The 12,691-nt window shown below is 42.9% G+C and overlaps 1 protein-coding gene across 6 annotated transcripts in view; it reads right to left on the bottom strand.

The window, feature by feature from the left end:
- Positions 1-12,017, bottom strand: part of qkib (QKI, KH domain containing, RNA binding b) — a 64,487-nt gene extending 52,470 nt beyond the window's left edge. For 2 of the 6 annotated variants that reach the window (XM_081725127.1, XM_035531798.2), the window contains exon 1: positions 11,201-12,014. In XM_081725127.1, the coding sequence (XP_081581253.1) occupies positions 11,201-11,342 (142 nt within the window). In that variant the 5' untranslated portion in view covers positions 11,343-12,014. Of the gene's footprint in view, positions 1-11,200 lie in introns of all 6 variants that reach the window. The other 4 variants (XM_035531796.2, XM_081725128.1, XM_035531797.2 and 1 more) reach the window with 4 other exon arrangements.
- Between the last annotated feature and the right edge of the window lie 674 nt (positions 12,018-12,691).

The following is a 12,691-nucleotide window of genomic DNA, read 5'->3' as shown; positions in this document are numbered from 1 at the left end:
GCTATCTCTATCTGGACGCAGCACAAAGAGCATTGTGATACCTCTAGACTGTCTTTAGATTTCAGAAAATACATCTGTCTGCAATTAAATTCAACTCCATGTGTGTAGTGGTAACTGAGTAAAGACTGGGTAGGGGTAAAATTTACTTTAGCCTAACCAATATTAATGAATATCGCACAAGTCCTGTTCTCCCGTCCTCTGTTGTATATGAATTCAGCCCTGTACGTTGCTCTTGTCTAAGGTCCTGGATCTACTAAACAGAAGTAAAAGACAGAGATGCTTTCCATTGCAGAGAATCAGACATGGACATCAAAGGGACTAAGGGGTCTGTGTGTGCTACTTAGATACAGTGTATGAATGAGTACGTGTGTGTGTGTGTGTGTGTGTGTGTGTGTGTGTGTGTGTGTGTGTATGCTTATCTTGAGCTTCCTCTTCACACATGCTGCCTCAGGAGCTGCTGACACAAAAGAAATGAAGATTCTCATCGCGAGGCTCTAATATGCGCCAGGAGAGACATTGTGCCAGCATGCACAGGGAGCCTAGGATATGGGCCACTCTGTCATTGGAGCCCGTGGCGCACCGCCTGCCCCGGGCTCACGCTGCAGGCCCTCACCGGGGACGCTTGCATGCGCCGAGCACAGAGGAATCGGATGAGGCTGAGCGGCGTTTGATACTCACGCAAGTGTCGAGACGCACTGAGACGTTGCCGGCGCAACAGGAAGGCGGCGCCGAGGGATCACGCACAGGGCGGAGCGTGGTGCGCACGGCCACTCTGCTCTGGCTCCTCCCACTCGCCACGTCTTAACTGCCCTGCGCTGTTGCAAAACGGGGTCAGGGGTCAACAGCTTCACGCTGCTGTATGGGCCATGGCAGACGTTGGCCGCTCTCAGGACAGCAGGCCGCTCTTGTAACGCTTGCCAAATGACCGAGGGACTCGTCAGTTGCGTCTGAACTGCCAATAAACAGCGCAAAAAAAGACTGACAGCGCCAGAGGGGAAAAAAAAGGAGTCGGCAGTCTTCGTGAGCTGGCGCAGCTCTGACTAATAAAGGGCAATTATGGATTAAGCTTCATGAAGCTATTAATGAGAAAATTTTGGGCTGGAAACTGACATTCTATAAAAACGCGAGTGAGTCATTAGCCTTTAACAAAAGATTAAGATGCACATTTGGCTGGTAAAGGGTGTGAGCTAAATCATAGTAAGAAGGTGAATCGATCATTACTGCAAGATGGCTGGATGGCTTTTTATCTGTATTAAGCAGATGAGCCTAATGGATGGCACATTAGGGGGTCCCTCAGAGTGTCCTTTAAAAGGTGGCTGCCTGGGCCCAGGGCTGCAATATTTGAAGATCATTCAGAAGTGGTGGCGTGTGAGTGTGTGTGTGTGTGTGTGTTTGTGTGTGTGTGTGTGTGTGTGTGTGTGTGTGGGGGGGGGTCTAATTAAATGTCTTTCGTGCACCTTGAACTTTGGGCTGCTGATGACAGTAAACACATCAATCTTTTTTGTTCCTCAAGCAACAACAATCCTAGATCTGCCCAAGCATTAAGGCAGCATTTGGCGCAGGAAGGGAAACAGCCATCAGACAAAGAGCCGTCGAGCTCACAGCCAGACAGGCATGCCCACACTGTCGTTAGGCACAAAGGTACGCTGCATCCTCTCAAGTTCTGTTCGGTGCCCATTAATAAATGTTAGTGTCAATATTCACAGTAAATATCAGGCTACACTAGGGCTACACAATATTTCATGTTTATTAGCCCAAAATGGCACAGCACAATACTGTGCTGAATTTATACCTACAGTTCAGCGGGATCTACACAAACAGCGGTATGAGCTCATTCCACACTGAAAATGGTACTTCAGCATCAACAGCAGAGCACAATATTCAAATTAGCTCTTAACTAATCATAATGTTTTCTTAAGGTATATTTTCTTTGAGTATACTGACCAATCTCAGGTGTTCTGAGTCCCATCATCCAAAAAGCATATGCAATTCTAGTCTTAATAACAAAGGTCACTCACCCAACACGCCACATCAAGGCATTTAAATATTTAATCATAAGGCAGTTAAATATTTTGCCAGGCATATGGCATTCAAATTATGTAGCAGTATATCTATATTGTGCCGTAATCTATATACTAAAGGCAGATTAAGTTTAGAATATGTAGTACTTCTGTATCAGAGTGCCCTCTGAACTACACTCTATATCTGGCCAAAGAATCTAAATAAACAGGAAAATAAGATGGTTGACACCTCATGATGGATATGTCAAGCCCAAGCGCAACAGAAACTTTACAAATCCTATAGACTGGCGCTCCTTTTTAGGGCCGAAAGATGAGGATGGCGGCAGACAGGAGAGCAAAAGCAATTGATATAAATGTGCTCAGATGCTGCCTTTTCTTTTCGCCCTCTTACCTCGGGAATCAATACGGCTCTGTCTGAGGCGGAGGACTCGATTCGCATTCCTCTCTGTCGCTCCGCCGGCCCTGCCAGCGGGTCCTGCTCTGCTGCAGTGGCAGGCCCGGAGACTTACTCAGCGCTCCGTGAGAGACTGTTTCAATTACACAGAGTGCTTTTAAAATGAGAGATGAGGACGCGTTATAAAGCTTGACGCTGATATATTCACTAATAATGACGGCATCACAGGAAGCCAGTCATAATGATCAGCGGTAATACGCAGGGAGGCTAACAGAACTGGAAGTGGGGCGGGGGGGGGGGGAACTTGATTGATTTTCCCTTAAAATTAAGTGTTGTGCCATGGGTAAGACAATAAATAAAGTACACGGCACTATGACCCTGTGACCCTGTGACCTTCACACTGTCAACCATTTACCAGAGATAAGTGTCTGTCTGTGTGTGTGTGTGTGTGTGTGTGTGTGTGTGTTCGCATCCTACTCTTTCAGTTGTGCACATTGCACCTCTTTGAGTTACGCTGTATCTGGGGAGCGATAATCTTAAAGGAGTCTAAAAAGTTTGCCAATTACAAATAGCCAGACCTATGATCTTTGATTCGCTTTAAGCCTCGTACATCAATAGCACACAGGCTCAATTACCTTGAAGCACAAAAATAGCCACTGCTGGCTTTCAGAGTTTCTCAAAATATCACAGCTGGCTTTAAAAAAACAAAAACAAACAGTAACAGGCACTAGAGAACCACACTGGGGTTGATCTCTGAATCTCTCTTGTAGCCTACCACAGCACAACCACGTCTCTATAACACAATGCAGACACACTAACGTGTGAAATCACACCATATGACATTACAGCATTACAGCATTGTCCAAACTACAGAGCAGGTCACTGGTCGACCGCAGCTGTCACTCGATTCGGATGTTTTAGCGCTCGTGCAAAATCATTATTCAGAACTGTTCTGAAGGCAGCTCTGTCTTGGAGGCAGAATGAACCTAATTGGTTCAGACTATAACTAATGTCATTCAAAATAACACTGGTTATAGGAGCTTATCTTTAGAAAACTGGGCACTATTTTAATTGTGATTTTGCCTTTTGGTTTTAATCACTTCTTTTTATATGGGTTTAGTTTGTTATGAACCTACCTAGCAGGCTAGCTAGCCTCTAAAATCGTATCTTCTTTAATAGCGTCTTTGTTGTTAGCTAGCAAGATGTTGACGCTAACTGCTAAGAGTCCTAGCGAAACGATGACAACTTGATAGCTTGCTTAATGTGCTGTATCTGACAGAGGCCATGTTTATGTTGCTTCTTTCTTTCTTTTTCTTTTTAAACTAATGCTCTGTTTTTACTTGTTGATGTTGAAAAAAATAAAACAAAACAAAAAAGAATTACAACCTGCAAATGCAGCCGTGTAAATGTTGCCATGGTGATAATGTTCCTTCTGAGGAGGCTGTAGAATGATATATAAATGCTCTGCAGCCTCTGAGGCAGATATTAAAGTGGAATAATACATGATTGCTGCCTCCAATGCAGTTATTAACATGGAATAGTATATGACACCTGCCTCTAAAGCAGGTATTAACATGGAATAGTACATGATTGCTGCCTCTGAGGCAGGTATTAATGTTGAATTGCACATGGCACCTGCCTCTAAAGCAGGTATTAACATGGAATAGTACATGACTGCTGCCTCTGAGGCAGGTATTAATGTTGAATAGTACGGTCCCGGCATGAGAATGGTATTTCTGCTCATATATTGGACAATGATGTTAGCCACTATTTTATCCTAAAAAAGTGTTTTGAACAGATACTAATGCGTCTAACAGTGGGACCTAATATCTTCGTAAAAGTTTTTTTGTTGTTGTACAGGAACAGTATGTTTAGACTTAAACTACAAGCATGACTGCTTTGGTTCTGCTGACTGCAGCACTATGTTCTTATACTCTTGCTCTTAAAGTCATTTCTAGCTGTCATAGCAGAGGAACCATGTGGTATTTGTAGTGTGGCATTTGAAAACTCCCGCCCACTGCTTGTTAACCAATCACATTAATCTCCGCCCATTGATTGTTAACCTATTACATTTGTTCTGCCTCCAAGGCAGCTGCCTTCAGAACAGTTTTGAGCAGTTATTGTGAACATGACCCGTTTTAGCCCTGCTCTGCCAGCAAAAGGGCACATAGGTTTTAAATATCCCATTCTTGACTTCCGTACTATCATGATTCTCATTACTGCTCCTGCCTGCTACAGCAATTGTTCTTGTACTTCAGAGAAGTACTTGCTTTGCCACAAACCGTTTGTGAGCTCGATTTTTCTATGCAACGAAAAGCATTTTAACTGAATAAAAACATGACACAAGATGCTGAGAAAGTCTCCTCCTTAGAGAGTTAGGGCAGGTGAAATCTTCAGGACATTCCTGAGCTCTTCCTTTTGCTCCCCTAAAAAACTCTTAATGCACAACAGCTCTTTTGTTCTTTCTATCGCCACAAAGTGAGAGGCTCTCTCCAGATAGGACAACCCTTTCTCAACTAGGGATATTATCCGAGTCAATTCAGGATAAATCGACTTTGACCCCACTGTAACGCCTCTGAATTAATTAATTACTCCAATTAAGTGATGAATGCAGCCACTTAGGCTAATTGTTAGAGGATCCATAAAGGGCTCTCGGGTCCCCATGGGGCTTCTGGGAAGCTTTGGAAAGAAAAGTGCATTTTGCTTTTTAGCAGTCAAAGTCATCAGAATCATTCCTCTGAGTGAGATTATCAGTCCTTGGCAGGCCTTTCATCCTATCTGACTCTCTGTGTGCGATTAATGATCCCTGTTAGAGTGCTTATCCTGTCTGTGTAGTGATACAGTAGCTGGAACAGCAGGAGTGGACCTGTTTCTCTGGGTAACCACTGCTGTGGTAAGGTTGTCATTCATCAGTGGATTTCAAGGACATATTGATTCAAACTCACTCTTCTCTTGTGGGCAATGGAATACAACATGGAGTACTAGTAGTAACAAATAACTTAATAGCTTAAGGTAGATAGTAATAGCGTAAGGATTAGGTAGGTTTAGATAGTGATAGTTTCAGCACTGGGGCAATGACAAACATGAAAACACACTTAATTTATTTCTACCATGTTTTAAATTCCCTATTGAAGCATTTGGCATTTGATGCAAACAATAGAACAAAGAAATTATGTCAGCCATGTCTTTACTGTGTCTTTGTCAAAAGTTGAAAATTAAGTAATTAAGTCATACAAGACAAAAATGTCTTTTAAGGAGCAGCTTAATCAAAATGGTTGCAAATAACATTGCTTAATCTTTAAATGGAAATCCCAAATGTCAGATATTGCTGGTGTTCTGAAAGCTGCATAGAAATATTATGTTTATAATTCATTACGCAAACCGTGGTCGACCTGGGTATTACACCAGCCTAGTGCTGCACATTCTCCTCCTATTACAATACTTTTTTGGGTTGTGACAGCACCTCAGTTCTCTAAGGGATTGTGCAGCACAGCTCGGCATTATGGGCGATGTAGAGGCCGCCGTGGACGCTCCCCTGATTAAATTCATCACCTTTTTACGGCACGGAGTGCCTGGCTCAGCACAGCTGCCTGCTCCTGTTGTCCATTGAGGGCATTCATCTGCACTAACGGGGAGGGTGGTGGGATGAGGGGTGAGGTGAGGCGAGGGGGGGGGCATTGGGGGGGGGGGTTAGGGGTTTACATTCAGGCTGTGCATCAGCTAGCACCCGACGTGTCTGCTCCACACGACTGCGCGTTCACACGGCTCACGGCAAACATGCCGGGGCCAGTCGCTGAGCTCACGCCTCACTGCCCTGTTATATCGCACAGGCCAGAGCACCGTTTCGCCTGCGTGGACAGTACACGTTGCCTATGCACATGCCACAGGCCGCTAGGAACGCTCAGCGTGATGTCGTCTAAAAGCAGCTCCTCGGTGGCCTCGTTAAAAAAAAAAACTTCAATAATAGAAATATTTATTAAAATAAAACCATGTGACGACAACTCTTTTTACTCTGTTAGATGAAATAAGCTAGCAGAAGCAGTACTGGCAAACAGGCCTGCTGGAAATACGTAGCTGAGCAACAGTTTCTGTCTTCTCCAGTAATATTACAAACAAGATAAGCATGGATCATGGACAAAAGCACCACACACCCACACAGACACACACAAACACACACAGACACACACAGACACACTTACACCACCCCACCCCCAACTTATTGGATATTATAGTTCCAAACACACCGCAGGGGATCTCGTATACACATTTCTCACGGCGCTTGCCCTCTTCTGAGATAACGCTGTGCTGTACCATCGATGATGCCACTGATCTTACTATCATGTTGTTTTTTCCCATTTTCGTCCTCTCACAACAGCACATATATAATAACAGCGCCTGGCAGAAGACACCATCCCAGAGCCTTAGGTATGATCAATGTAGTGAGCCTGCGCAAGCTGTAGATGATAATTCACACTTTCTCCCTCCTACGAGGGTGGAGGAGTGCTGAGCTGGGCAAAAAAGCTGGTAATTTAGCATTGCTTTGGTGATATCAAGGCAACTAAGGCACAACTACAGTGACAGACAGTGGATATGTGTGTGAAACACAGTGCCCATTAACCTGGCTTCCATCTCCTGTCACATTGTGGAAGAGGGGATGGCCCTCAATATCTGCCTGCACGTCTCACTAAAGGAACAGGCCATGCTGTTCGTGGTGTTGTGCCTGGACTTGGGCACGGTGAAATTAGGCCAGTGTGAAATACTTTTCACCATCATTGACTTAACAATTTCTATTAATAGAGGTGTAGAATATCCTGCTAGCATGCCCTTTATCTCTTTCTGTCCCCCTTAACACTCTCTCTCTCTCTCTCTCTCTCGCTCTACTATCAGTGGAGTTATATCTCTTGGTGTCATATACTGGGGCCCGGGGTTCTGTGCTTTACAGGCCTCGTGCAGGAAGGGCCAGTGATCCTCACATTGTGAGCACACGTCTTGCTAACTGTCATCTTTGCATTATGGGTCTATGTATATTGACACTTCCTTAAATTGCAATATTTGCCACAAATGAATTGATAGCCCACATACACTTAAAAGTTTTCATATACTGCCATGCCACTGAAAAAAACTGTATTTATATTTTGACAGACCCCTACAAGACTATGTCACTCAAACTTTCCTTAAATCAGTTAAGAAATAGGAAATGTGTGTGACTACTAAGTATACAGAAGACTTCCATCTATACGTTTTCATAGTTCTTAGATACACTATATGGACAAATGTATTGGGACACAACCTTTAATCATTTAATTCAGCTGTTTCATTCAGTCTTATTGCTACAGGTGTATACAATTGAGCACCTGAGCATGCAGTCATTCTAAAGAGTTCAAGCATGTTACTGTAATAGAATACCATTGTTGCAATAAGTCAGTTCATGAAATGTCTTCCCTCCCAGATATTCCACGATGAACTGTAAGTTGTATTATTGAAAAGTGGGAGTGTTTAGGAATCACTGCACATAAAGTTACAGAGCGGGGTCACCGAGTGCTGAGCCGTATAGTGTGTAAAAGTCACCAATGCTTTGCTGACTCAATAACCGCAGAGTTCCAAACCTCCTCTGGCATTAACATCAGCACAAAAACTGTATGCCAGGAGCTTCATGGCATGGGTTTCCATGGCCGAGCAGCTGCATGCAAGCCTTACATCACCAAGCACAATGCCAAGCGCCGGATGGAGTGGTGTAAAGCACGGCGCCACTGGACTCTGGAGCAGTGAAAATGTGTTCTGTGGAGTGGAGAATCACACTTCTCTATCTGGCAGTCTGATAGACAAGTCTGGGTTTGGCGAATTGTAAATGCAAAGTTTGGTGGAGGAGGGATAATGCTATGGGGTTGGCCTAGGCCCCTTAGTTCGAATTAAGGGAAAACTTATTGCTTCAGCTTACTAAGTTGTGGGAACAGTTTGGGTAAGGCCCTTTTCTGTTCCAGCATGACTGTGCCCCAGTGCACAAATCAAGGTTCATAAAGACATGGTTGGGTGAGTCTGGTGTGGAATGATTTGACTGGCCTGCACAGAGCTCTAACCTCAACCCCATCAAACACCTTTGGGATGAATTAGAACCGAGACTGTAAGCCAGGCCCTTTCGTCCAACATCAGTGTCTGACTTCATAAATGCTCTTCTGGATGAATAGGCAAAAATTCCCAGATATTCCCCCCCCAAAAAAATTCCCAAAATCTTGTAGAAACCCTTACCAGATGAGTGGATTTTTTTTTTTTATATGTGCGGGGGTGGATGGTGGGGGTGGGGGTGTCCATCTCCTTATTATTGCCTTTTGATTTAGAATAGGATGTCATAAAAGCTCCCGTAGGTGTAATGTGTAGGTACCCCAATACTTTTGTCCATATCATGCATACTGTACCTCCACTCCAAAATCATGAGCTGTGCTTTAGTTCTAAAGTAGTTAATAAACTACCTCACTGTTAATAGTATTGCATCTTTCCATTGATAAATTACTGTTCCTTCATTTTCACCATTTAGTGAAGGCCAGCAATTAGAAATGTCATTTTCATAATAACCACTGAAAGTAACACAAAAGCATTCCCCAACTAGCTCATTTGTTTTGTTTTGTTTTTAATGATGAACAGGTGTAATTGGAGGGTCTGTAACAATGACTGTGTAAAGACGGGGCAGTTTTTAAGATTTGGGTAAATCCTTAAGGCATTAAACACTAATATGCCTCTCTCTCTCTCTCTCTCTCTCTCTCTCTCTCTCTCTCTCTCTCTCTCTCTATATATATATATATATATATATATATATATATATATATATATATATATACACTCTAAATAGACCATTATCACACAAATATTCAGAGTAAAAGAGTAAATCACAGAGTATGTAATAAATATGAGACTGTGCACATTGACCTTTCTCAAGAAAATCTAGTTACCTTTAATCGGCCAACATTTGAGCCATAGATTGACAAATAAAAAATGCAATTCATTTAATAACACAATTGTGCGAACTCGGAAATTTTGTTCAACAATGTAACCACTTATATACGGATTTTCTTCTTACAATGACAGGGACTAGCATTTCTTGGAGGGCAAGAAGGATTTTCAAAAATACTGAGACTTTTATTTGTCTTTTACAAGGAAAAAGAAAGAACACAAGCTCCCAAACCACCTCAGAGGTATAGGCTCAAGAATGAACGCCAATTTTTTTCTCCGATATTTCCCGTTCACCTCTTCCCGACTGGGTCTGTGTTGTCTGGACGCAGTACTTAGAAGTCAGGATGGTGCGAGAGGAGCCTCTCCCTTCGACGCGGGGGTCATATTGTGCGATAAAACAAACTGTTGCCCCGTCGACGTTACAAGTTATTTGGGCAGCGGTTGACAAAAGGTTTGAACTCCAAGAGGACAAGCGTTTGAGACCGACGGATCATAAAAGGGTATACGTTACAGTTTACGGTATGCTACTGACAACTACTGATAAGCCTTGAATCTCAATCTTTCTATTGCATGTTTTCCGCGGGTTTTATACTCCCTTATGGCTCGTCGCCTGACGCGCAATAAAACATTTACAGTCAGAGCGCAAGAAGAAAGGCTCCGTTTGAACGAGTGATATATAAACCCCATTAACAACTGTATAAAGTTTGCAGCGGAGAAGGGATAAAAGGTTTTCATAAAGATTTAGAAACGAGCCCCCTGGTTCCACAGCACTCGAAATTCCCACCAGTATCTACAAAGCGCGGTGGATCTGCCAGCAATTCCCAGGATAGCGATGCAAGCCCTTCCAATCCTTCCCTCAATGATATATAACCTCTTCAACCTGATCAAAACAGTCGCAATTATTGAATTGCTCGAAAATATTTACATGACATGAAAGAGCTTAAAATGCATTCTATATAACGTATCAAGAATACATTTCTAGAGAAAGGTATGCTTCATTTAGATATGGAAATTAATTTCAAACAAATACAAAGATTTGATGCGCACTGAATCAGTACACCGTAGCCGAGCCATTACGATCGAATATGCCCTATAGCCACAGACTACAATACAACTTTATTCATCCCCTACAGCAAAAGTTCCCCTGTACTTTTATATATATATATATATATATATATATATATATATATATATATATATATATATATAGTCAATAGACGATAATTAAAATCATTAAATAATTAAAAACGTGCCTGTGTCTAATTGTTGATGTTAATTGCCATGGCAAAGTCGCCCTTTATAATTGTGCCACGATGCAGAGCTTCATCTGAATGTAGTAACAGTTATGATAATCTCATAGCTAGAGTTTGGTAAAACTGTTCTCGGCCGAGTTCTATTTATTTTCTTTTACGAGCTCAATTTCATAGGTTTCTTATAAAACTCAATTATACGCAAAAATATTTCTGTATTTAATTCAGGCTACTATTTCCCATAAAACCCGACGGTTTCAATGAAATTTTGCGCCACAGGTTCTGCTTTTGCAACACTCGACTGTGCGGTGTCGCTCCAAGCATAAACTTGAGCAGAGATTTTAGCTGAACGGTGGCGCAAGTCGTGCGATTCCGCTCCGCATTGGCGAAACATTAGGCCGGTGGCTATCTCAAATGACCACGAAAGGGCTGTGAACGCCAAAGGCATTAAACGGTAGTCTAATAACACATCGTATGTCCAGAGACTAGCCCAGCACTGCCGTTTGGAATTGTTCGTCTCAGAAAGCTCATCACATTCCGACGATCCAAGACGCCTCTGTACTCGGTATTAACGCCTCGTCGGTCGTTACCTTCGTCGAGGAGCCGTTCAAGGTGGTTGAAGATGCCACAGAAGTTGGGCAGGCTGCTCATCAGTTTCTTGTCGTTCATAAGCTGCATCAGATAGTCTGGGGTCGGCTTCGGCTTCTCCTTCGTTTCCATTTCCCCCACCATATTCCAAGATAATCAAAACTGAGGCCCCAGAGTACACAAAAACCCAAAATAAATACGTTTAAGTATAAATATTAAATAAAGTATAAAAGAAGCAATAGAAAGAAACAAGTGTTTGTCGCACTTCGAAGGTCTCTTGTTCGTATACGCAGTAAAAGCTGGTGTCTCCTAACGCTGCTGTCAGTATCTTTACGCGCCGTACTGCAATTCCCCTCCTCGCACCGACAGGGCAGTTGACAAAATGAATTAAATCATACAAAAATAAAATGTACGGGGGGGAGGGGGGGGAGAGGTAGCCAGGTCCCTTTTCAATTTCCCCCAATAAATTCCACAAGTTCCTACGAACCAAAAGGCAACTCCCCCGTGCCCCGCGCTCTTCTAAAATGTGTTATTTCGTGCGATTTGTCCTTTACTTCCTTTTTTAGAGGCAGTTTGAGACGGCGAATGTCCTTGTCCCCGAGCTGCCCGGAGCTTCCTGTGTGATGTTTATCTGTCCGCACACTGGAAACGTCTGTCCCTCCTGTCTCTCGTTCTCGGTAACGGAGCTTTTTCACGGAGACTGGCGCTCGCCCCGTTGTAACCGTCTAGCTCTGCTCCGCCTGGGCTCGCGAGCCCGTCACATGATCAAGCTGCACAGTCGAGTCCCTCTAGCCCGAAAGCATGCGCTCTCCGGAACCGAGTGCAGGGGGAGGGAACACACACACACACACACACACACACACACACACACACACACACACACACACACACACACACACACACACACACACAGTTTTGAAATGAGTTACTCTGAACTGCGAATAGATATCGCAACCATTTATCAAGAGACTGCCCTCAGAGACATTCACTTCAGTAGCACTTGCAAATTGCCGATAATCTCAAATATCTTATTTCTAGGTAATTTATGTAAAATCGTCTATACTAACTGTTCTACAAAATTAAGTTTTTAATCTGACGTCTGCGTTTCTATGTGTTGGCCACCAGTGGGCTATTGCATAGGAGCCGATCAGTAATGAATAAAGACTAAGTTACTGTATTACAATATTATATGAACTCAGTAATATGTATTTAAGCAAAATGTGGGATAATATTTAGGCTTTTAAAATTAATCATATTTATTTGCGAGGAAAGAAGCATACTTTTCCCCCAATTTAATGCTGTCATTCATAATTAGCTGCTAATTCATTTTAAGATCAAATTGATCACCTTCTGTTGCTGTGGGACAAAAACTGTCATTTTGTTGGTCTTTCAGTCCTTTTTTCTACACTCCAAGAGTCTTCCAAAACCAAAACAATTGTTCCAAAGGAACTCTGGTTTAGATGGCTATTATATGGGCCATCATAGCCACTGAA

The sequence above is a fragment of the Electrophorus electricus genome, chromosome 12 (genome assembly GCF_041902795.1).
Source record: "Electrophorus electricus isolate QZ-2024a chromosome 12, ASM4190279v1, whole genome shotgun sequence".
Taxonomy (NCBI): Eukaryota; Metazoa; Chordata; class Actinopteri; order Gymnotiformes; family Gymnotidae; genus Electrophorus; species Electrophorus electricus.
The sequence above is the reverse complement of the archived record's forward strand: the minus strand, read 5'-3'. Positions and strand labels throughout refer to the sequence as shown.